Genomic DNA, 25,467 nt, shown 5'->3' with positions numbered 1-25,467 from the left:
GACCTGACCCCAACCCTCCCCCTAGATAATAAAAGTAGCCCTACCTGCCATCGCTGAACTGTGGCACTGTGTGGACATGGTGTTTGGGCACACAGCGTCCGCACACAGTGGGGAGTCTTGCTCCCATCTGACAGGCAACCTTGCTGAGGCTCAGTGGTCTCACCCCAGACCTCACAACTCAGATGTGGACAAAGGGATTTGAACCCAAGCAGTTAGACTCTCAAAGGGAGAGAAGGCCTACTTCAGGGTGCTGTCCCCTCTTCAAGCCCCAGTTTCCCCTACTGCAAGGGCAGGCCTAGATGTGGCGACCTCAGAGGGTGTACCCAGATCTGCCTTGGCTGGGCTCAAGTCACCCTGGTCAGCCCCTGGGCCGTGCCAGAATGATACAAGCCCAGCTTGGTACCCACCCCTCCCCTCGGGCACCACGACCCACACCCCACCTGGTCTTTTCCCTTCTAGTCTGTTCAAAATCAAGGTCTCTCCTTCCTCTCATTCACACTCCCTCAAGGCCTGGTCCTCTGTGGAGACAGGCCAAGCCTGTGCTCCAGGGAAGGCAGTTGGTTCCTCTCCGGGACCCTGGAACACCTTAACCCAGGATTTCCACACTTGCAGGGCGGGGGGGTTGCTGGTGGGGAGTATTTCTTCCTCAATGAAATCCTGATGGGAACACTAATTCATAAGATTCCCAAAAAGGCTGCTCTGGTGAAAACAAGGACAGAAAGGCTGGCTTTCATGCACCTAACTTCTTATCTACTATGCCTTCCTGCCACTGTCCCAGGTCACCCCAGGAGTCCCTGAAGCCTGTTTTGAAGACCATAGTTCAAAGTAATGATGATATTTCAGGTGTGGCCTCTAGGGGAAATATTTTGGACATGTGGCTAATGCTTGCCTTCACATGACAAGGGTATGGACTAGGGCAGGGGCAGAAACCCTTCAAATATTCAAAGACAACACAGCAGAGACTCTAGAATCCTACAGGTCTGAGTTCCAATTTCTGCTTGCCACCTGGGTAACTCTCAGAAGGTACTACACCTCTCCCAGCCTCAGCTTCCCCATCTATAATATGGGCATACTAGAATTGTTTGCAGAAATAAAGGAGGTGATGCAGACAAAGAGTTTAGCAAATGAGGAATGTGGAACGCGTGCCATGGACCGCGCGCCATTATTATTGCTCTGGCCCCATCACTAGTGAACTGTGTGACCTTGGGGTAGTACTAACTCTCCTGGGGCCTGTTTCCTCCTCTGTGAATTGGGGATGATGATGGTATCCACCTCACAGGGTCCTTGTGCATGGAGATGAGTTGGAACACGTTAAGATGCTTAGTTGGCATAAAACAAATACTTAGTAGTTGCTAGACTTTGCTTATGATTATTCTAACCGTTGTAATTCTTTGTTCCTAGCCCTGTTGGGCAGCCCCTCCCTCCCTCCACCATCCCCTCGCCCCGTGCGGGGGCCCCGTCTTACCCCGGCGGGATGGAGGCACGTGCGCTCACGCTGGGGGCGCGCTGGGGCCCAGGTCGGTTGAGGTTGTTCTGCCCGGGCGTGGGCGCCCCTCGGGGGGCGCTGGGGCTCCGCGGGGGCGCTCCAGGGGGCTGCGCGGGCTCGGCGGGGCCGGCCGAGGGCGCGGCCCAGAGCACGGCGCCGGCGAAGGTGGCGCTGGGGCGCACCGCGAGGGTGCCAGGTGGCCCTCCCGGGGGCTGCGGCGCTGGGGGTGCCGGGGTCGCCTTGCGGCGCTGTGAGGCCAGGATGGCGTTGGAGGCCGCACGCGTGCTGTTGACCAGCAGGCACTGCTGGCACGAGCAGGGTTGGCCCGAGCTGGCACCTACGGGCCACGACTGAGACTTGGGGATGGAGCCGACAGTGAGAGGGTAGGCGAGGTCCAGGCGGCGGCGCAGGCGGCGGCGCCGGCGCGTCTGGCGGTTCATCTGCGACATACTGTTGAAGTAGATGAGGTAGCAGAAGCCGAGCGACGAGAGGTCGAGCCACGGGTGCTGCTTCTCGTAGGCGTTCTGGATGGTGATGCAGATGTCCATGTCGTAGGCCGTCCAGGCGCCGCCGTCGTTCTCCCACTCCCACACGATGCCCTTGCCTGGCGCCGACGACGGGTCGTAGAAGTTGCGCCGCACGGGCCTCATGGTGCCTGCGCTCACAGGGGCGAGGGATCAGGAGAGGGGCGGGGGACAAGGCGGGGGTCGGCACGGGCAGGGGCGAGGACAGGGGAGCCAGCAAAGAGGGGTGCCATGTGGATGCAAATCAGCAAGGTATGGGGGGCAGGCTAGGCAAGCTCCCCTACTCCTCAAGGGTCGACAGACACTGAAGTGGTGGCCGTCACAGACCCTGCGGGGAGGAGGGTGGGGAGGTGCGGGGGCTGTTCGGATGGGTGTGGGAAACAGCGACAACCATGCAGACAGTGGGGCGCAGGCAGTCCTTGCTAACTTCAGGAACTCACTCATTCAAAAATTCACTCATCGATCCATTCATCAGTCCATTGATTCAAGCACAGTGATTGATTCACTGATTCACTCAGTTCCTTCGTTCGTTCATCCACCCATGCCTGTAGCCTCCTATTAACCTTTTCATAGATGCATTCATTCTCACTCCTTAATTCTCTCATTCAGTCATTCTTCATTTACCACCATCCTCTTTAAAAAAAGGTGCACTCCCCTCCGCGTCCCCCCGCCCCTCCCTGCTGTTTTATCCATCTGGCATACTTTATGTTTTCTCCGTTCATTTTGTCTTCTGTCTGACTTATCCCACTAGAATGTTGCCACCACAAAGCAGGGACTCTGTTTCATTCATGGATAAATCCCCCACTGTCTGCACACAGTAGGTGCTCAATAGATATTTGCTGAATGTGTGAATGAATTCAGTAGTTCAGGCACCGATCCATTTTGGGTTTGGTTATTCTTTCATCCCTTCGGGTCTTTTGTGTACCCCTGCATCAGCCTGTTCCTTCCACCACTAATTCATTTGTTCCTTTCTTTAACAAACATCTGCTGACTGCTCTTTGGAGGCCTCCATGCTGAGGGCTTATCCAAAATGAACATAACCAAGTAATTACACCAGCCAGGTGGGTATGCATGCCCCCATTTTAAAAATGAGGGCACTGAGGTTTTGCTCCCAACCACTGCTCCGTGTCTTCCAAAATTCTGGAGGATCTTTGAGGGCAAGGTTTCATGGGACACTGGGTTACATGGAGACAACCTAAGGTCCAGGCCTCAGGACTTCTCAGAGCCTTTAGCCTGCTGTGTGCCTTGGGGCCAGTGTGGAGAGATTCTTTTGCTGGGTTCATTTGGCAAGCCTGCAGGAAGGCTGCACACCTGACTGTTCCTCAACTGTGAGCAAGTCCCCTAAACTTCCCTTGGTCTGCATGGTCTTATCTGGGAAATGAATGGGTGTCCAAGACCGACCCCTCCCCTCTCTCACAGGGCTGCTGGGAGGATTTGGTGAGAAAAACTGCAGAGCACAGGGTCTCGGTGGGGCACCAGGGCTGAGAGGCAGACAGACCTCATTTCAAGTCCTGACTGTCCAACTTTCCAGCCCTGTGACTGTGGTCAGGTGACTCAATGTCTCTAAGCCTCAGTTTTCTCATTTCTAAAATGGGAACACACAGACCTTCCTCATGGAGTTGTTAAAAGGATCAATCAAGACAGATAGTGTCTCTACTCTGATGATTCCAAATCTGTCATTGCTAGCCTGTCCTTTTCCCTAAAAGACAGCTGCCTTCTCAGCACTTTCCTGTGGAGGTCCAACAAGTATCTCAAACTCAGCTCTGTCAAAGCAGAGCCCTGACCTTTCCCCACCCCAGAACTGCTCCTCCTGAAGTCTCCCTCATTGCACTTACAGCAGTACCATCCTTCCAGCTGCTTGGGCCCCAAATCCCCCAAAACTTGGACTCATCCATGACTTCTTACTTCATACCCTGTAACCAATCTGCCAGTAAATCCAGTCACCCATACCACCAAATACATCCCACATCTGACCACTTCATCCCACCGCACTGATTCTACCTGGTTTGTACCACTGAAAGTCTCCCGCCTGGACTACTGCAGTAGGCTCATGGCTGGTCTTCACTTCTGTAGTATATTCTCCACATGGCAGCCAGAGGGATCTCATTCAATAAAAGTGAGATCATATCCTTCTGTCTGAAATCCCTCCATGGCTCCCTGGTCACTGGGAGTAAAACCCAAAGTCCTCTCTATGACCTGCAAAGCCCCACATTGTCCACAAGACCCCTTCAAAGTCCTCTCTCTGGCTTATTACCTACCACCTCTCTCACTCACTCCACTCCAGCTACACTTGCATTAGTTTTTTCCTGGCACTCAGTCCTACCTGACACAATATATTCATCTTCATACTGTCTTTACTCTCTATCTCTTCCCGTGATGCGCTCAGCCCACAGATCAGGGGTCTTGACTGCTCAGCTCACTGCTGTATCTCCAGTGCCTAGCACAGTGCCTGGCACACAGTCGGCCTTCACTGCATGGAGGGCACTTCTCCTGTTAACTGGCACCACCCCAGAGTGCCTGGCCCAGGGATCTGCAGCCAGATGGGTAGGGAACCACCACGGTCTTTCCTGACAACCTTCGCCTCTGCCTGCCCTGCTCAGGCTTCTCTCTCCTGAGCACAGGCTCTACCCAGCCTTCACTAGGGCCCCTACCCATGGCTGAACCAGCTGGCCCGCTGCTCTCTCCTCAGTTAGAATCCAAGGGCTACAGACTGCTGCTGCCCCCTGTCAACTGCCCAGATCCCCAGAGCTGGGGAAATTGAGGCACAGAGTTGTAGCTGTTGATATGAGAGTGCAGTGGGGGGGTCGGGTCTCTGGGCTCCTATAATGTTCCAGCCAATCATAGGCAAACTTCCCCTGGGCCTCTGGGGCTGCCTCATTATGATGCCTGATTTATCATTTTAATTGAGTGTGTGCATATTGATTTTTTCCTTGGCAATGGTATTCTTCCAGGGCAGGCCTGGGAGGGAATTAGTTAGAGGGAAAATCCTGGATCCCATTCCCAATCTGTTCCTGAGTGCTGGTCTTCTTCTCTAAGGGCCTTGGTTTCCCCTGCAAAACAAGGGCTCCTTATAGATGATCTTCAGGTCCGATGTGCCTGAGAGTACCACCATTAGCCTCCTGGTGAGGGTTAAGGTGCTGTGTTACCTGGAAGGTGTAACCCCTGGGTGGAAGGGAAGGGATGGGAACTTTTTATTTAACCCCCTCTGTGTGCCTAGTCTTGAGCTGGGCAGGGCAGGGTCAGGGGTGGGGGTGTAGAGTGAAGAGGTTGAAACAACTCAGAAATCTCACAGCCATGTGCAAATCCTGGCTCCACACATAGCCTCAGTGTCCTCATCTGTAAAATGGCAGTATTAATACATATCCCAAAGAATTATTGTGGGACAAAGTAAGCTAATGCATGTCATAGGTGCTTAGCAGAGCACTTGGCTATAGTAAGTGCTCAATGAATGTTAGCTAAGACAGCTGTTTTTATTAATACATTCACCCTCTCCCAGCCCTTGCACATTTGACACACTACTATTCATCCAACAAAACTCTTCACGTGTTCATCTCCTAGAAATGCTTTCTTGTTCTGCTGCTAGAGCGGGCACATGCATCTTTTTATTGCATGTCTATCCTTGCACTGTTGTTAAATTGTTTGTTTTTGTTCTTAATCTCTCTCACTGGTTGATGACTTTCAGGAGGACACGGACCAGGTTGCATCCAGGTCTGTATTCCCAGCATCAGGCACAAAGCCTTCTGCCAAGGAGGCGTCTGTAGCTGAAACAGGCAACCTACTTGGCATAGGTCAGGGCTTAGCGGGAGTGGGAACAGGGAGGAGAGGTTGGTCTTAATGGAGAGGGAGTGGAGATTAGAGCAGGAGCCAAAGCAGAGAAGTGGGGGACAGGGTTCCAAAGGTCAGTGTTAGCCAGCTCTGCAACAAAGGACTCTGGGAGCTCCTCCCAGCCAGGTCAGGGCCAGCCAGCCTAGGCACCCCTCTCTCCAGGGCTCTTTACCAGGTATCGATTTTCCTGCCTGTTTACTGGTAGTTATTAAACGCTGAGTCCCTGGAGCCCTTTTCAAATGAGATTGGAACCTGGAGAGCTGGAGTAATTAGGGCAGCTGCTGTCCTCCCTGCTGGGCTCTGCACCCCACAGCGCCTGCTGCTGCCTGCCTGCCTATCCGTCCACCTCTCTGCTCACGCTGGCCTTGGACCACGCTGAGGGGGCCAGCTGGTTCCCTGGTGACCTGCCTGCACCGTGATTTCAAGATTTCCAAGGGAGCAGCAGTACCAGTCCTCCCCAGTGGCCCTGGCCTAGATTTTCATCAGAACAATGGGTCTAAGATGGGCTGGAGGTTCTTCAGCCTGGGGACTGGTCTTTCTCATCCATGCTCTGTGTGCACTTGAGCAGACCACTCCCCGACTTGGCCCCTGGGGCACCCAGCTGCATGGCCATGAGGGTCTGCGCCCCTACGGCAGTGAGGAACCTATGTCAACCATGTACTATTCTGGGCCTGTTTTTGTGGATCTGCTTTTGTTGTCAGTTCCCCAAGCTCCCCTTCATTTCTTAAGAATGTTCAGTTGCAAAATTCCAATCTTGTTCCAGCTGCACTGAAAGGGACTTTGGCCAAATGTCAGCTGAAGGGATGCAGGAGCTGGGCCCCCTGAGGCCGGTGAGGGGACAGCCAGGACCACTGCAGCCAGTGACTGGTTCCTGCCTGGGGCAGAGACAAAAAGAGACAGAGACTCAGGGGAGGGAGAGAGAGGGAGAAAGAGACACACATGCACAGAGAGAAGCCATGATCAAAGTAGGAAATACAGATACAAGGGGAGTGGGGCACAGAGACGGATCGGATGTGAGAGGTAGAAGGAAACAAAGACTGGAGAATCAGGAGAACAAGGGAGTGAAGCCAGGGAGAGAGGCCAAGACACAGGAATGGGCAGAGGAGAGACAAGGGCAGACAGGAGCTACAGCAGTAAAAGGAGAGCTGGCGTTTACTGGGCACCCACTATGTGCCAGACATTGTGCCCAGCACTCACTCATCTTGTCCTCACAGGTTCCTTCAGAATTACTCCAATTTTACAGATGAGGAGACTGAGTCCAGAGAAAGGAAATCTTGGGAGGGCTGGGACTGATGCTGCAGTCATGGAGTAGAGGAAAGGCCAGGCTGGACTGGTTCTAACGCGTTCATTCAGCCCAGTGGTAGCCCAGCCTAGGATACCTCCAGGGACAGGGAACTCACTGCCCAGCTTCTCCCTGCATTGTTTAGCCGTGAGAGGTTTCTGCCCTGAGAACATGGTCCTGATCTGATCCCTCTACCCAGAGGTGGGGTGTATGGGTATCTCAGCCCCCAGCTTTTGGCCTTAAGGAGAAACTGACTCGGTAGAGAGAGGGAAGGGACCAGAGCCCTCCTGCCTGCCCCTCAACCTCCACAGGGTCCCTCCCTGGGCTGGCCAGCCCTGAGGCCCAGCAGGAACTTCTCCCTCTGGGGGTGGCTTCCTGAAGGGAAGTGACCTCAATTTGGGGTCCCCAGACTCTGCCTGTGGGAGGTAGTCATGGGACATCCGTCAGGTGGGGCAGTCCTACTGCAGGCTGGGGCCTGTGACTGGGGGTCGGGCACCCAGTGGGTGCTGAGACCCATGAGGCACTTCACTGAATCCTCCACTGGCCCTGAGGTAGTCACGTGACAATTGTTCACACTCAGAGAACACAGTTTGTGGCCCAGACTCATGGCAACCCTTTTAGCCCTCACAAGAGCCCTATCACCCCATTTTAGAGGTGAGAAAACAGAGGCTCAGGCGGGTCAGGAACAGGGCCACGGTTATCTGCAAGTATGTGTTCCTGCCAGACCCCACACGCCTGGCTTCCGTCACTATTCCCCTTATGGCTCTACCCCACTCCCACCAGTCCATAACTCAGGGGAGAAAACAGGCGTGTTACACAGCAGGAAGGGTTCATGGCTGATGTTCACATGCCAGCCTGCTATCTGACCTGGAACAGCAGTGTTTTCCCTTCACCGCCCCTGCTGACTAGCTGCATGGCTGGCCAACTCCCCCTGAGAGCAGCAGCAGCGATAGCTAGAGGCAACCTGATTTACCCAATGCTTCCCCCATGCCAGCTATGGTGTCAAGGGTTTATGTGCACCGGTAAGGCCTCACAATAGCCTTAGGGCTTTCAGCACTATTATTAGCCCCATTTGGCAGATGGGAAAACTGAGGCTCCTCCTGAGAGGACATGGCAGTCCCACCAGGGCAGTGGCTTGCCTGGGATTCCACCTGCTGCCTATGGACCCAGGGCACCTCCCCCTTCCCACTCTGTGATCAATAATCCCACAGTGTTCTGTTTCCCTCCAAACTCTCCCAGGGGACTCATCAAGCTGAGCCGCAGCCCATTAGTGGTTTCTACGCTTGAATCTGGCCCAGGCTCCCCAGAGTCTCCTGGCAGCCAGGCCAGAGACGTGGAGAGGGAGGGGGGTCTCTAGTCCTGCCTGGGAAGGCTGAGGGCTGCATAGCACTCGGAGAGGCAACCACCTTCCAGTTGGTTTCGAAAGCCCTCACCCTGGAGGCTGCCAGCAGCTGGAAGCTGGCTATGCCCACTTTATAGGCTGTGTGTGTGGCTTCCTGGTCACCTGGCTTCTAACACACTAGGGTTCAGACCCCCATACAACAGCTGAGAGCAGGCAATGAAGGGGGAAGGAACAAAAGGAGTAGACAGGTTCCATCTCCTGCAGCCCTGTGTGGCCTTGGGCAACTGATCTGACCCTTCTGAGCCTCTCCTTCCTCATCTGTGAAACAGACATAATAATAAGGCCTTCTTATCACAGAGGGCCTACTGTGTGCCAGGCAGTGTTCTAAGTGCTTCATGTATGTCAACTCTTAATCCATAAGGCACTCTATAGAGTAGGTACCACGATTACCATTGCCTTGTACAAATGCTGAAGCACAGAGAGGTGAAGTGACTTGTCCAAAGTCACACAGCCACTAAGCTATTGAGCCAGAATTTAACCTGGCCAGATGGGAACTTCTCCCCACTTCCATAGCCACCACCCTTCCCACCACCATTACTGTTTGCCTGGACTACTACAGTAGTCTCTGTCTTGTGTTCCAAGATTCCATCCTTTGCACCCTGTAATGCACCCTCACATGGCAGCCAGAGGGATCTTTCACGAACTCAAGTGTTCTATTTCCCTCCAAACTGTCCCAGGGGACTCATCAAGCTGACCACATCATTCCTCTGCTCAAGACCATCAGTAGCTCCCTAGTGCCCTTAGGAATTAGTCTAAGATCTTTAGTTAATCTTCAAGGCTCATCACAAGCTGCTTGCACAGCCTAATACTGTAACCACACCAAACTTCTGGTTGTTATCTGAACACACCATAGTTATGCCTCTGTGTATCTGCACATGCTGACCCTCTGTTTGGAATGTCTTTCCACTCACCACCCCATTTTTTCACCTGCTGAGTTCCTAAGCAATCTTCATGGTTCAGTTCAAGCACTACCCGCGTGGAACCTTCTGCCATCTTGCGGAGAATCACTCTCTCCTGGGGCTGCTATAGCATAATGCCCCTACAACTCCCCCCCATTAAAGTGCACAGCTCCCTAAATGTTAAGGTATCTGTGTTCCCTGCAGTCTGGGAGCCTCTAAAAGGTTGGGCTGGCTTTCAACCACCTTATCAAGCATCCCTCAAAGCCAGGAGCACAGGGAGGCAGGCACTTGGCAAATGCTAGCTGAATGAAGGAATGACCAAAGACACCTGAGTGACCCTAACAGTACGCTGCAAACGACCAGGCTGGCGACTGCGAGTTTGTGGTGGATGTGATTTTGCTTTGGTCCACATGCTATTTACATTTTTAAAAATAACCAGCATTTAAAAATTGGGGTGGATTCACTCAAGTCTGGTTTTTAAAAAATCTCAAAATATCCAAAGATGTGACCATAAGGATTGTCCTCCTTGGCAACAGTTAGCAGGAGCTGAGTCATGTCACTCCATTCATGCTTTTGAGTATTTATTGAGCACTAACTGTGTACCACTTAAAAATTTGAAAATCTTTGCCTTCCCAGCATCATACACACTTCTGTTAGGTGCACAGGCCTCATACACACCTGCATTTCCAGCCTTTCTAGATGGGGAAAGTGGGCCCCGGGGAGAGAAAGGGATTTGGTCCAAATCACCTGCAAATTAGAGATAGATCTTGACTCCAGGCCCTTTGACTCTTATTTCCACAGAACCAGGTGATTAGCACCTTGGGATTAATGTACTTTCTTGGTTTCCTAGAAGAGAACCTGGGAAGGGCTCCATAATGGTGTGGTTTCAGGTAAACTCTCGGCTTCCTCCAGCGTGCTCTGCTTGCAGTCAGAGGGAGAGGGTACAAAGGCCCAGCAGTGGCGGGGCCCAGCCTGTCACTGGGAGAAGAGGTGTCTATGCTGTGGCTGCTGGCAGGACTGTCCTGGCTGCCAGCACTGCCTCCTTTGATTGCTCGGCCTTTGTTCTGCATTTCAGGGCGTTCAGCTTCCAGGCCTGGCGCCAGACTCCCTCCCTTATCCCAACACAGGTCTGCCACTACTGCCCGGCAGGTGGAGGTGGCAGCCTGGAGTAGCTCCAGAGGGACAATGGGAGGAATCCAGAGAGGGAGAGGTGCTTAGCCAGGGTGGCAGAGCAAGGACACAGCCTCAGCCCCCAGCCTGGCAGCTCCTGAGGCCCCAAGGTCAGGAACAGCCCCACATCCTGGGACCTCCTCAGTGTCTGGCCTCCTGTATCACATCCATCAGCCTCCACCAGAATAGAAGGGCCTTGAGGGCAGGGATTTTCCTGTCCTGTTTGCCACTGCACTGCTAATGTCTAGGATAGCCCAGCACCTGTGCTCATTAAATCCCTGCTGAATGAATGAACAAACTGGTGCTGACCACAGTGCCATGAGATAGCTACTGCTGTTGTGCCCATTTACAGAGGTCAAAGTGAGCTTCAGGGAGGGAGTGTGGCTTACCCACACAAGCCATACCAGAGAGCTGCTGGGAAGGGAACCTGGAGCCTGGGCCTCATCGACAAGACTTCCTGAGGCAGCCGAGCCCCATGTCCTTGGCTGGTATTAGCCAGGGGCAGCTGGAGCCTGGGGACGCATTTGTATTAATCAGGAGACTGGGTGGGCTCTTGGGGGGCTATTGTCCTGGGAAGTGGCTACCACAGGTGTGATGCAGGAGTTAGTGGTAAAAGGGAGGCCTGGGGAGACACAGATGTTTGGGCGGAGACACATATGTGTGGTAGGGAAGTATGGGAGGGCCCCAAGCACCCCCAGACTCTGAGAACTCCACACTGACAAGGGAGCTTGGCACCTCCACTGCCCATGGCCTGAATGGGAGACTCCACTGGGACCGGCCCTGCCCTACCACCTCCCTGGCCCGTCCTCATGCCCTCTCACCCCCTCCTCTGTCACCTCCCTATTAGAACCTCCAGACCCCCCTTACTCCTTATCACATTCTTTCTACCATCCCTCCTGGCCCTAGCACTCCTGTCATCTCCCCCTTCCCTCCTTCATGACAGTGCTCCCCATCATGGCCCCTTTATCATTCTCCCGCACAGCCCTCCAGGCCATAGCTCCCAGCTCTCCCCACCTTCCCTATCACCTCCCGCTTCCAATCCCCACACCTCCCATCACCTCCCTTGTCTCTAGGTCAGGCTGTACAGCTCTCCTGGAAAGATGAGGCTGAGGCCGGGAGGCTGGGTAAAAGCAGGAAAGGATGGAGAGGGGAGGAGGAGGGGCAGGGACAAAGGAGCATTGACCCAGTACCTCCCACCTCACCCACATGGAGCGGCCAGGGCACTGGTGGTGCTGTCCGAGGTGCTGGGGTAGCCAGGCCTGGCATAGGTGGGTGCTGCAGACCTGGATCTGAATCTCTGACCCATGTCTTCTTAGCTTGGACAGGTAGCTCTCTGCCCTGAGTCTCTCAGCTTTGTTATTTGTAAAATGGGGTGATGCCTGACAGCTGGCTGGAGGAGTCCAGACAGACTGTAAGGAAGTGCCGGCATCAGCCCCTGCCCAGCCCAGTCCCCTGGCCTCTGAGGGCCTGTGATTAATGAGTCAGGTCTGGCAGTGTGGCTCTAGGTCCCCTGGGGCCTAGCCACTAAAGGGCAGCAGCCTGCAGCCCAGCAATGCTCAGGGGGACCCAAGAGGCCTCCCTTACCCCCACTCTGCCTCTCCCCTCTTTTGTCACAGCCCTCCTTTTCCACCAGGCCTGAGGTCTCCTCCAGGACCTGACAAATGCTGTTTCCTCCACCTGGAAGTATTCCTCAAAACATACAGAGTCTCAGAGGACTCGTCCTCCAGGAAGTCCTCCCTGTCAGAGCCCTCAGGTACATGCTGCCCACATCACCTGGCCAAAAGCAACCCGTACCTTTTTTTATGAAGCATTTAAATCCTTGCCAACCTGAGAATGAATGCTAACTATGTGCAAAGTAATAGTCCTTGTGCATTTACTTACATCATCTCATTTAATCCTCATAACAACCCTCTCAAGTAGGGGCTATTCTTATTTCCATGTTACAAAGGACGGAACCAAGACTCAGAGAGGTTAAGGGGCTTGCCCATAGTCACACAGCCAGCGAAAGGCCAAACTGGCAGTCAGATCTGAGTCAGAAGGTTCAACTGCTGTTCCCATGATATGTATCTGCCTTTGCCTCCATTAGACTCTGAAATCAACTTGGCAGGGGTTCTGTGCTGTTCTCTGAGTCCCCAGGACCCAGCCTGGGCCCATTACTGATCAGACACCACTGTCAAATAAAAGTGGTGACAAATGTATGGTATCATAAGAGGCTCCTAGAGCCAGACAAGCAGCCAGAGGCCAAAAGGATGGGTCCTCATGGTGAAAGTGTAGACAACGTGACAGGTGGTAGTGGGAGACAGCCATATATGGATTATTGGGACCTGCTGCCACCAGGGGATGGACCCCTTCCCACCCAGACACATAAAGTGCTTGTTACCCCTGTGGTCAGGCCCAGCACCAGGAGCCCACCAGATTGGCTGGGCGAGGGTCCCAAGGGATCCTGTCACTAGGGAACTGGCCCTGGAGGCTTCTGGAGTTGCATGGGCTGTTCCTGCGTTGGTACAGACCCTGACAACAAGCCCCAACAGAGCTCTCAAGGTAGAAGAGGGAGGGGACTCACTCAGCCCAGCACCGAATGTCACCTGTTCTCTATCCCTGAGACTTGGCTGAGAGGCCTGGGCTCCAGCTTGGGCCTGACTGGCTGTGTGGCCCTGGGCAAGTCACTTATGCTCTCTGGGCTTCAGTCTCTCTATCTGTACAATGATCTCCCTGGAGTCTGCCTTCTGGCAGTGCATTCCTTGGTGATGACTGCCCCTCCCTCTGGGTGGCCCCATGGGTCTCCAACAGTCTCAGCCTGTCCGCAGACAGAGGCTCCCATGAGATCAGGGAACAGGGCTGAGTGGAGCCCAAGCCACCCAGAGGAGGGATGATGTAGGCTTGGGTGATGCTGAAACCTGTCACTCTAGCCCAACAGCTTGGAAGGGCTGGCACAGCTGTGCTTCATGCCTCAGGGACAATAGCTGTGGATTGTCCCCAGCCACGCCTTTCCAGCCTCAGACATCCCATCTACAGAATGGGCAGAAGGCGGCTGTAAGTCCCTCCAGCAGCAGAGGGAGAGGAGAGTGGGAAACATCAGTCAGCCATAAAGTCACCCACCTCTTTGCCCCGAGCCATGTGAGCCTAGGGAGGAATCTGAATGCTGCGTGAGAAGTGGCCAAGTCACATCTCTGTCCAGCTGTGGGGACTGTGTGGAAAATCCAGGAAAATTGAGGGTAAGGCCCTCAGAAGCCACTGGCTCAGTGGTGGGGTCGGGGATAATGGCTCTCAGAGAAGTTTGGTCTCTCATGGGGCGGTGGGCAGAAGGGTTCCCAAATTTTTGTCACACACCTGGTGGGAGCCAATCCCTCTCCCCAAGATTCTAAGGGCTCCTAGGCCCAGCCCTGCCACCAGTTGCCCTGCCCAGCTGGGCAAAAGCCTCAGCCTTGGTTTCCCATTTGTGAAATCTCTGTGCCTGTGGTAGGGGCGGCTGAAGACAAAGGACAACGAGGAAAGCTTCAGGGTAACAGCATGTGGTGCAGTAAGATCACCCAGCCGTCAGCCCATACACCTGCAAAGGGAGTGCTCACCTGAGCCCTCGCCAGCCTCTGGCTCACCCCCCCCAACTCTCTGCCCGGGACCCCACTGGGAGTGCCAGCATCATGTGGCCCGGGTCATAGCATTTCCCTCCACGTGGGCTCTGGACCTGCAGGCTTCAAAGGGAACCTCACCCGCTGTGGGAGTTATGAAAACAGTGTAGCAGGGGAGAGGTGACGGGGCACCAGCTGAACAAACAGCAGCCCCCTGGGACCAGGCCTGGCCTCTCCCGGTGTCCAAGCCCAACATCTGGGCTTTCTTCCCCTGGCTGCATGACAGCACATAGAAAGGACATTTGTGTGTCAGCAGCGTAGAAGAGGGTTGCTGCTGTGTGCATGTACGCACACACGTGTGCACCTTGGCACATGCCATGAGGTGTGTATTTCCATGTGGGGCATGCCTGGTACCCCATGAGCAGGTAAAGAACATAATAGGGCAAGGACTGTCAAACTGTAGCCCAAGGGCCAAACCCACCCACTGCCTACTTTTGCAAAGTTCATGAGGTAAGGGTGTTTTTTACATTTTTAAATGGTTGGACAAAAAATAAAAGCATATTTCATGACCTATGAAAGTTATATGAAATTCAAATTTCAGTGTCCACAACTAGTTTTATTAGAACACAGCCACACTTATTCATTTGCATACTGTCTACAGCTGCTTTTATGCTACAGAGTTGAGCAGTTACAACAGAGACCATAAGGCTCACAAAGGCTAAAATATTTACTATCTAACTTGATTGGAAAGTCTGCCAGCTCCAATGTTAGGGCACTAGCAAAGCTGGGGCATGATGCTACTCCTCCCGCCCAGATTAAAGTTCAGCTTCAATGAATTTATCAAGAATTTTACAATTAGAAAATCTAGATAAATGCTGTGCTCATTTCAGTACATATGTGAGGGCTTAGGATTTTACAATTTTGTCTTGTTTTGTGTGTGCACATATGCATGTGTGTGTGAGCGTGTGAGAGAGAGAGAACAGAGACAGACAGAGAACCATGATCTTTTCAAGATTATGCATCAGTTCTGCATATTCTAGACACACAGTGGTGTTCATTTCTTCAGCATATTCTAGGCACATGGGGTGATTAGTCAAGGTAAGGTTTGCAGGATAATATAATAGTCTTGGTTCTTTCCATCATCCTGCTAGCCTGATTTCCAAACATCCTGCTAGCAAAGCCATGCTCTTGCTCACTTCACAGAGGTGCAGCTGAAGCCTGGGAGGTGAGGACACCTGTCTGAGGCTCTTCCCTGGACCACTAACAATGAGGAAAAGATGTTCTCTCTTGACACTGTTTTGCTCCTGGCAGAAGTGAGGGAGCACGTGATAACATGTCTGGTGGGGGGCATCTTGCCCCCGCTGCTAGCAGTTTTCTAGGCATCCGAGGTCCCATGCCAGCCCCACAGGTTTCAGGCTTTCCTTCCTTGCCGGGGGGGTCCTGGCAGGCTCCCAGGAGCCAGTGAGGGATGAGTGGTTTTCCCTTTTCCGGCAAACAGGGGGCAGGTGTGGAGTGAGTAGCTCCGGGGAGGAAATGTGGGGAGGATAGTGGCTGAAGCTGAACTTTTGGAGGGCCCAGTGAGGCTGAACCATAAAAGGGGAGCCATTGAGAATAAGAGGAAAGGGGGAGTTTGTGGGATCCAGGTACCCAAGTGAGGTTGCTGCGAATAGAAAAGGGGCCCCTAAAACAGGGGGTGTCGAAGACAAATTGGCCAACTTGGCAGCCTTGCTTAGGGCTGTCCCTGTTTTTAAGACCCAAGCCAGGCCCTGGAAAATTTGCACAACCAGCCCTAGCTCGGAACCTGCAGAATGCCCAATATGGAACCAAAGAGAAAACCAGAGTCCTGCTGTTGTCAGACCCCCACCCCCCACCAGATAAGGCTTCAGGATAAACCAGAGAGAACAGGGCAGGGGCTCCCTAGCACTTCTCCTTCCTCCCTGGGACTCAGCTCCTATCTGGAGGAAGGGCATGAGGACTCCATGGTGACCTCTATTTTCAGGATAAAATTCAAAGCCCTTTTCATGGCTGTCCAGGCCCTGCTCCAACCTCATCTTGTACCACCTTCCCCTTATTCACTGCACTCCAAACACAATGGACTTTTCTCTGTTCCTTCCCACCACAGGGCCTTCACACTGGCTGTTCCCTCGGCCTGGAACACTGATTTCCTCACTCATTCTTCAGATTTCTGTTCAAACATCACTTCCACAGATAAGCCTTCCATGACCACCCCTAGACCAGGTTTATTTCATGTTCTCAGACCTGCCACTGATTACCTGTACAATTATGTGTTTCCTTGCTCCCCAACTGCACTGGGACCTCCAGCATAGGTCCTAGAGACTCAGGACCCTGTCTGTCGTGCCCCTTGCATACTCTAGAGCTTAGCACAGAGTCTGACATACAGCAGATTAATAAATGATTGTATGATGGCATGAATGAATGATTGGCACCTACAGGGACTACAGTCAGTGCTTGGAGTTAGGGAAATTGTACAGAAAAGTAACATCAGTAAACTATTTGTTTTGAGTTCACCTATGTTTCCACACTTGATGACCAGTCTGTAGGCACCATGCAATGTTCTAGAGCAGAGTTTTCCACTAGAACTTTCTGGGATGATGACAATGTTCTCTGGATCTGTGTTGCCCAGTACGACAGCCGTGAGATCCATGTGGCTGTTGAGCACTTGAAATGTGCCTAGTGAGAGTGAGGAGCTGAATTTTACATTTTAATTTTAAATAACACAAATGTAAATAGCCACATGTGGTTAGTGGCTACCAGGTTGGATCGCATAGCTTTAGAGAGAAGGGAAGTGTCCCACTGTCTCCAAGGCTGTCACATGCATTTCTGTCACCCAGGGATTCACAGGAACTCCCCCAGACCTCCATCAGCTGGTCCCCAGGACTGAACATGCCAAAGATTCTTTGGCAGCTTCCATGAGAAGAGACTCGCCATCCCCCACTGCTCACCAAGCTTGTCACAGAGACCACCAGGCAACAATGACTCAGGTTGCTCTCCACAGAGATGGCACATCTCCAGAACGAAGATGCTGAGAGGAGCTCTCACCATTTTTATCACTATCATCACTTATCACACGATCTCCAAGACTGCCACCAACCTCGTTCTCTCCACATTGTCAGCCCATCACGCCACCCCCAAGACAACCAACACAAGCATCACCTCCACCGCCACCAGCTCCAGTCGGTACCACCACTGACGTCACCACCACCATGAGCTCCCTCCTCATCACCACCCTGCCCCCACCATCACCACCACCAACATGCCCCCGCCCCCAGCATTACCACCACCATCAGACCACCTCAACACCACCAACTCTTGGAGCCATTTAAGATACCAGTCAAGAGCTTCAGCTCTGGAATTCCATTGCCTGGGCTTAAATCCAGAGTTTTTAAAATCTTAAATCTCAGAGCTTCAAGCGCTGAGTTTACATCACTCAGTTTTTGTGAGACTCAGTTTCTTCATCTGTAAAATTGGACTACCAATAATACAATAATAAGACTTACTGCCTGTGGTTGTTGAGAAAATACAATGAGGAAGAGCGTGGAAAGCCCTTTTACTATGATGACTGAGTGTTAGTGCTCTTCTAGGTTCTGTGCTCAGTGAGCACAAATTTATTTAATCCTCACGCAGCTGTGAAAGACATTGATCCACCCATTTTACAGATGAGGAAATGGAGAGTTGATGTAACTTGCTGAAGGCCCTACAACTAATAAGAGGCTGGATCGGAACCCAAGCCTTAAATTGGGCTAGGCTAGGCTGGCCCTTCATGGGGTGGGTGAGGGAGTTTGAGTCAGCCCGCTGGCCTTCCTGCAGTTCTGGGCTCCCTCCTCAGGGATGCTGGGGGATTTCGCCATCCCACCACGACAAGTGGTGTTGTGGTAGGGATGGTGGTGGTGTCTGTGTCTCAGCCTGGCCTGGCGGGTGGGGTGCGTGTGTAGCGAGTCCCCTCACCTGTGTCCTGGCGAAATTGGTGCATGGATTGCAGGTCGATGATGTAGGGCACCAGCTGGGCGTCCACCTGCCCCAGGACCACGGAACCGCGTGTATCCTCCTTCAGCACGTTCTCAATGTGGTGACACACGGTGGCCGTGTAGGGCCGCCAGCGGCTGTGCTCATTCAGCCACTCCCACACCACCACCCGGGCCACATTCTGCGGTGGGAAGCCCAACCCATTCACTGGCATCATCCCCCCCTGGCCTGGCCGTGACATGGCCGCTGCTGCCTCCGGGGCCAGGACCCCACTATTATGGGCCCAGCTCTTCTGGGCCTGGGATCAGGCAGGGAACGTCCTCTCTCCCCAGTGCAGCAGCAAGAACTGCCCAGCCTTTCTACCTCCTGACACCAAGAGGCCTCAGTTAAAAGGAATGTGGGGTGGTGTTCAGGCTCCAAGGACCCCTTGCCTGCAGTGCTGTCTCCGTTAAAGGGGGCTGCTCTGGACAGCAAATGCCTTTCTTACGATGGGTAATTGTTATAAATTCCTTGGCTCCCTGGGCTCAGGTAAGGAAGTAGGCAGCGCCCCTACTCTAGGTCATGCTGGTCTCTGTTCTCTGTCCTCTTTCTGGCAGCACAGGGCCTGTCACCCAGGAGGTAAAAGCCCAGCCTGCGCTCTCTGCGGCGCCCGGCCAGCCCTGTGAGCTCTTAACTGCGTCCCAGACCCTGTGCCTGCTTCCAGTGGGGTTGCTTGGCTTGTCTCGGGCCCGCCCCCCGGACGGCTCCTGCTGAAGGGGCGTCCCTGTCCCCCTTGTTCCTGCTCCACACCGTGTCCTGTAGGGCCTCTGTGGCTGAAGACCGAACCGGCGAGGGTGCAGCGCGTGCCCTGGCCAGCCCACCCTGCAGCAGCTCAGGAGCTGGGCGGGCGCCGAGGGGGGCGGGGGCCCGTGGGCACACCCCACCCCACTCGTGCTCGCGACCTGCCGGAGACAAGAAGGGGAGAGGGCCCTTTAAGAGGAGAGTGCAGCACCCCCTCCCCCTTCCCAAGAGAGCGATCGGCTGAGAACAATGGGGAACCGATGGGGGTGGGCAGCAAAGGGGGTAAAAGGGGTCGCCGCCCGCGTTCCCATGGGGCAGGCCCTAGAGGAGGGCTGGGGCTGGGGTCGCGATTTCCCGAGACCCCTCTCCTGCCGTGCACCCTCCTCACTCCCCGAGCGCTCCCCTTTCCCGGGGGCCGAGCCCAGCTGGGGGATGCAGGGTGCGCGGGGACGCGCGGGGATGCGCGAGGATGCGCTGCGCTGCAGGCGAGGCCCAGGGGCCCTCGGGGGGCTAGTCACCGAGGACGCGACGCCGGGGGCTGGATGGTCGCTGCCTCCTGCCCTGAGGGTGACAGCCCACCTTCCCCAGCCCAGACCTCCCCAAAGCGTGCGCTGCCGCCCTCAGGAGCCGGGGGTGGGGTCCCTAAGCGCCCCGCTCACTCACCGCCTCTCCTCTGGTCTGCCTTCTTCGGCTCGCGCTTTAGCACCGCCGCCTCCGGGGCTCCCCCCGGAGTGGGAGGGAGCCGCGGTCCCGCCTCCGCGCCCTTTTCCTCCCCGGCCCTGAGGCCGCCGCGCCGGGGCGCTGGGTGCTCCGCGCGCGGACAGACGACCCCGCCGACCGACGGACGCGTGAGCGGCTGGCGGACGCCGGGATCCCGCGGGTGGGAGGCGGCTGTGGCCGCGCTCAGGGGAGGGAAGAGGGAGGGGGCGGAGAAAGAGGAAGGGGCGGAGACAGATCGTGGCCCTGGGTGCCCGCCGCGCTGACACGCGAGTCCCGGGGCGCCCCAAATCCTCAGCTAGGCCCACCTGGAATCCCAGGAGGCGTCCCGACCCCACGCAGGGCTCAAGGCATGGAGTAGGATGTACGCGTCGCCTGCTTGAATCCTAGTCATCTTCACATTCGTGGCTCTGTCCAGGGCCTGGCACACAATAGGTGCTCAAAAAAAATGCTCGAATGAATAAGATCCAGAGATTTTCTAATGAAAGATCTTAGAGCATTCTAGGGCAGCATTTTTGTCTCCTTCCACACTATTCTGGGAGATGGTGTTTGGAGGGCTGGCAAGGCCCATTTCAGAGTCTAATGCAATCATGGAATTGGAAGTATACAAATGGAAGACTGAGGCCCAGAGAGGGTAATAAACAAGCCCAGGATCACATAGCAGCTTACAGCAGTGCCCAGACACCAACTTAGAGCTGATTCTCCTCCCAGTACCCAGTTAGGCAGCCCAAAGCCCACTTCCCCAGAGCACCCACCTGCTCCAGGCGGGTGGGATAGGAAGAGCATCCTGTCTCCCAGGTGGTAGGCAGACCTAGGCCAGAAGGCAGAGACCTCTGAGGAAGGTAAGGACAGCCCCTCCACCACCTCATTCTCAGATGCCTGTGAACAACAGGTGCTCAATAAATGCTGAGTGAGGATTGGCTGGATGGAAAGGGAAGTAGTTGATGGCAGCAGCTCAAGTATTAATGAGATGGCCAGCTCTCCTTCCTCCAGCAAGCAGAGGACACACATCAGCTGAGAGGGTGATAGACTCCCCACGGTCTGTGGGTGTTTGCATTAGGGAAGATGAAGGAAGGATTCATCCGGGAACTCCAGCCTGGGCTCCAGATAGGGGTCAGCGGCCTGTTTGGGAACCTGCCCAGGGCAGCCCACGCTCCTCTTCCTCCCGAGGCAGATGGTGATAAACTAGGCGAGGTCAGGGTTGGGCTGCTTAGGGATGCTTTTCCAGAACTGCTGCCAGATAGAGTGACCTCCCCTCTGCAGACCCTTGTTCTGTCCTGCAGCCCAGTGCCTGATGGGCTTTTCCAGATTGGGGCACTGATTCTGCTTGCTTGAGCCTGCTGCAGTCTAAACAGAGAGGCTGTGTCTTAGGGCATAATGATAATGCTCCAACAGGATAACCGAGCTCTGGGATTTTAGCCTAGGGCCCCCGATGGCTTCCCAGGAGTCCATGAAGACCCCTGCCCCTTTACAGACAAACTTATGTGTCTGTATTTTGGGGGGAAGAAGGGCTCTGGCTTTCAGAGGTTCTTCCAAAGGAGGCTGTGACCCAAAAGATTCAGAGCTGATGTTCAACAACCTTATATTACAGGTTGTTGCAACCTTATATTATCTGGAGGCCCCACAGTGGGGAAGAGACTAGCTCAAGGTCACAAGGAAACTTAACAGCAAGTTGGAAAGAAGACCCAAGACTCCAGACTGTATAATGCTATTTAAGGCCTGATTAAATGTCACCGCCTCCAGGAAGCCTCCCTGAACTCATCCCATCCTCTTCTGTGTTCTATTGCCCATACCTTGGTATGACACCCTGTATCACAGTTAACCAATTCAGTGTTGTTCCTGCTAGAGTAGACCTGCATGAGATCAAGGACTGTCTTATCTTGTGTGGTGTGGCTGGTTATCACTTGCTGAGTGCCTATTATGTAATTCTCACTACTTACATAATTCTCACTACTCTTCACAATTGCCCACAAGGTAGGTAATATTTTCCTCATTTTACAGATGGGAAAATCTCCTCAAGCTCAAATGGGTTAAGTGACTTTTCCAAGTTCCCACAGGGAGTAAGTGGCAGGGCTGGGATTTGAATCCCAAACCCCTTTGCACCTCCCACAGCACCGTGGTATGCTGCCTCTGTGTTGGTTCAGCAACTAGTGAATGGAATCCAGGATCTGGTCCAACATGGCCCTCCTGGTCCCTCTCAACTGGGCTGTGTAAATTCTTCAAGTGCAAAGCCCAGATCCCAGGGCACCCTGGGAGAAAAGGATTCCAAGGAAGGGAAAGGAATTTGGCCTTCAAGGAGCCCATGATCCACTGGGGAGATGGATCAGACACTAATGGAGAAGCCAACAGAATAGAAGCAATCAACCACAAACTCTTTTTCAAAAAATTAAAATTTGTTTGTATATACTACATCCCTAGGAACAGAATCCCAGCATTTTCTTTTGTGTACTTTTGTCTTGCTTCCTCATGGCCATGATACTAGCTGAGGTCATCAGTACAGTGAAATCACACTGATGAGTTGGGAGAAGGTAACTGTCACTTTTCTAGATCTTTTGAGTTACACATCAAATCTCAGGCCAGTCACACTTATTTAACCTGCCTGTGGGGTTCACAACTATTTTCTCACACTGTGATAACAATGATTTCAAACTTGCTGAAGAAACCATGCTTCATCATCACAATTAGGCACTAGACTTTGGAGCGTGACCTACAGGAACCTGGAGTTTGCCTCTCTTCTAAGCATTGTTGATGCTGAGAACACCAGCCAAGACATTTACATGCATTAGAGTGGCATGCAAAGATGGCAGAAAGAGATGAACTCATTTTTTTTGTTCTCTTATCCATCATCTCCCTATCCACCCATCCATCCATCCATCCATCCATCCACCCATGCATGCATCTATTCATCTATACATCCATCCATGTCCTTATTCATTCACTATACATTCATCCATGCGAGTACTCTTTCCTTGTTTCTTCCCTCCTTCCTTCATCCCATCCAACCATCTTTCCATTTATCTATCTACTCACCTACCTGTCCACCCATCTGTCCAAAAAATACTGGACCCTGCTATGTGCCAGGCACTGGGCCATGTGCTGAGACATAGACATAACTAAAACAGAATTGGTTCCTCTGTTATTCAGAGTATAGAGTGAGAGTGAGCCATGAATCAAAGAACCACACAAAGTGAGATTACAAAATTTTCCAAGAGCCATGAATGAGTTCTTGATATCATGAAGGCCTCCAACAGGGGTCCTGCCAGGTCTCAGGAGCCAGGGAGGGCTTCTTAGAGGAGGTGACATTTCAGCTATATCCATAGCTTTGATGTGGCAAAGCAGGGTGGGAGGAGGAACAAAGGGAACACAGATATGCAAAGGCCCAGAGGTGGGAAAGAGCCTAGTGTTGCAATTTTTTTAGAACAAAAGGGTTGAGTGTGGGGCAAGTGGGCAGGCCCATCATGTAGGATCTTGAGAACCCCAACATGGGTTTGGGATTTTTATCCCAAGAGCCATGGGGAGTAACTGAAGGTGAAGCCCCACCCTCAGAAACTCTGAGTTGTTAGTTGGTATGCAGACCCAAGCATCGGTAGTTTTGGGCCAATAGTCCTGTCCCTGGACTGGGGGGATTGAAACCAATTGTTAATATTTTGCCACATTTGCACTCTCTCAATTTTCCTCTCTCTCTCTTCCACCTCACCATTTGACAGTAGGTTGCAAACATAAATTGTCACCCCTAAAACTTTAGCATATGTCTCCTAAGAACAGGGCATTCTTTTGTGCAACCACTATGCAGCTATCAAATCCAAAAACTGAACACCGATACACTATTATCTAATATATAAATTTATATAAACTACATTTGCTTATTATTATATAAACCATATTAAAATTTCACCCATTGTCTCAATAATATCTCTGTAACATTTTTTTCTGACCCAGGATCCAATTCAGTATCGTTCATCAGTGATGTTTCTTTCTAACTTTATAGGCCCGCCAGTTATTCATGCTGAGTACGTTTCCTTAGGAGCACGTGTTACAAATGCAATTCAGTTTACCTGTGCAATTATTTTATTAATTTCTGTAAGTTCCTTAAGAGCTTGGATCTTGCCAGTTGCTTCACCACTGTGTTCCCAGCCCCCTGCACACAATAGGTGCTTAATAAAGATCTATGGAATGAAATGAGTGAAGGAAAGCAAAGCTGGCACTTTCTTGTGTGCGGGGGGACTTTCCACGATTCTCTCTAGATTTGTCCCAAAATCTTCATATTCCAAACCTTCCACTCCAGCACTTGCGTTGCACACAATAGGCGCTCCAGCATGGTGAGCACGCTCCTGCCACGCCCGCCGGCCGTGCGCCCCAGGGTAAAAAATACCACCGCACGCCGCGAGGGGGCGGCAGCACTCCGCTCAAACTCCACTAGCTCCTGAGCCAGCGCCTACAGCTCCAGAACTCAACGGGTGAGCCTTTACCGGGCGCCTCCCGAGTTCCCCCAGCTGCACTAGGCTTTCGGGGACACAGATGCAGTGACAGGTCGGTGTCCATGGCGGGGGATTCCGGCCGGAGTCTAGGGGTCGCTCCGGCATCGCGGGCTAAGACCATGAGCTTGCTCTGAGTCGGGCGCTGCGGGGTTCGGCGCTCTCGGTTCGGGAGCACTTCCGGGAGAAGTGTCCCGGCAGAACTCGCGACCTCTGACCCGCCAGACTTCCCCCGGGTACCTCAGCCAGCCGCCGAGGGCGAGTGCCCCTGGCCGCGCTCGGCCTCGGGCGCCTCCGCGCAGGCGCCACGGCCGCGGTTCCCATGGCGACGCTGGGGCACGTCCCTACCCGAGGCCCCGCCCCCAGCAGGCTAGGCTGCGCGGGGCGGCGAGCGGCGTGGGCGGGTGGTGGCGCGGGCTGGCTGCGGCGGCTTCACGGTAGGTTGTGCGGCGGGCGCGAGGGTGAGGGCCGGCCGTCTGCCTTCGGTCTCAGACTAGGGAGGGGGCTGGGGGCGGTGGCGGGCCATGGTCGCCAAATTTCTGCTCGTCTGAGGGAGAAAAGTTGGCAAAGTTGACTGGGGAAGAGGTGGGGACCCAGCGGACCTCCCCGGGCTCTGGGTCTGCGGGGAGAAGGGAATGCCGCCTTGGGAGCTGGAGGAATCATCTTCCGAGACTTGGGAGTGGATCCCGCGGGAAGATCCGGCACAGGGCAGCCAATAGATCCCTCGCCGCCCAGAGGAACATTTGGGAGTCGATCTCGGGAGTGGGTCGGGCTCTAGTGGCCTCCGGTCCCACCCGATCCCCAACCTGGGGGTGACGGTGGACCGTGATTGGAGACTGGGAGCTGGTTGACCCCTCTGCCCCCACGCTGGTCCGAGCTTTGGGAGCAGATTCCAAGGGGAGATCTGGTGGCCTGAGCTGGGGGATCGCTGGAGATCCGGTGTATCCAGACTGGAGCTGCTAGGATCTGTACATCCGTGCGGGTGGAGGCCCTCCCCGGAGGTGGGCATTGAGGAGCGGGCTTGCACAGCGCGGCGGAGCCCGGGACGAAGGGATCCTGTGGGCAGCGGGGGCGGTGGAGAGAGCGGCTCGCCGGGCCCTTGGCGTGCACCCTCCCCGCCCTTGGCGTGCACCCTCCCCGGCGGGCCTCGCTCCCTTCTGCGCGCCTTCTCAGAGCGGAGACACCCTGATGGGATTAAGGATCAGTGTCCCTGCTCCCAGGCCAGCTCGAGGGTCCCCCACCCCGTTGGCGGCGTCGCCTGGGGCTACAGCGGGGCCACCGGGAAGAGAAGCGGTCCGCTGAACCCCAAGCCCCACCTTTACACATCCTCTGGCTCACACTAACCACAGAGCCG

General features: G+C 53.9%; 1 protein-coding gene and 1 long non-coding RNA gene across 3 annotated transcripts in view; one reads left to right on the top strand and one right to left on the bottom strand.

Moving 5' to 3' along the window:
* DTX1 (deltex E3 ubiquitin ligase 1) overlaps nt 1-20,526 on the bottom strand; it is a 34,702-nt gene extending 14,176 nt beyond the window's left edge. The window contains exons 1-4 of the mRNA XM_036993432.2: nt 20,394-20,526; nt 19,585-20,059; nt 18,124-19,082; nt 1,466-2,141 (exon numbers count right to left, since the gene is read on the bottom strand). Coding sequence (XP_036849327.1) covers nt 1,466-2,141; nt 18,124-18,382 — 935 coding nt within the window. The 5' untranslated portion in view covers nt 18,383-19,082; nt 19,585-20,059; nt 20,394-20,526. The remainder of the gene's footprint in view (nt 1-1,465; nt 2,142-18,123; nt 19,083-19,584; nt 20,060-20,393) is intronic.
* Nucleotides 20,527-23,520: 2,994 nt separating this feature from the next.
* LOC140846431 (uncharacterized) overlaps nt 23,521-25,467 on the top strand; it is a 41,279-nt gene continuing 39,332 nt past the window's right edge. For both annotated transcript variants that reach the window (XR_012125516.1, XR_012125515.1), the window contains exon 1: nt 23,521-24,550. This is a non-coding gene — a long non-coding RNA (uncharacterized lncRNA). The remainder of the gene's footprint in view (nt 24,551-25,467) is intronic.

This window comes from Manis javanica, chromosome 15 (genome assembly GCF_040802235.1).
Source record: "Manis javanica isolate MJ-LG chromosome 15, MJ_LKY, whole genome shotgun sequence".
NCBI lineage: Eukaryota > Metazoa > Chordata > Mammalia > Pholidota > Manidae > Manis > Manis javanica.
This window is presented reverse-complemented; position numbering and strand designations above follow the sequence as displayed.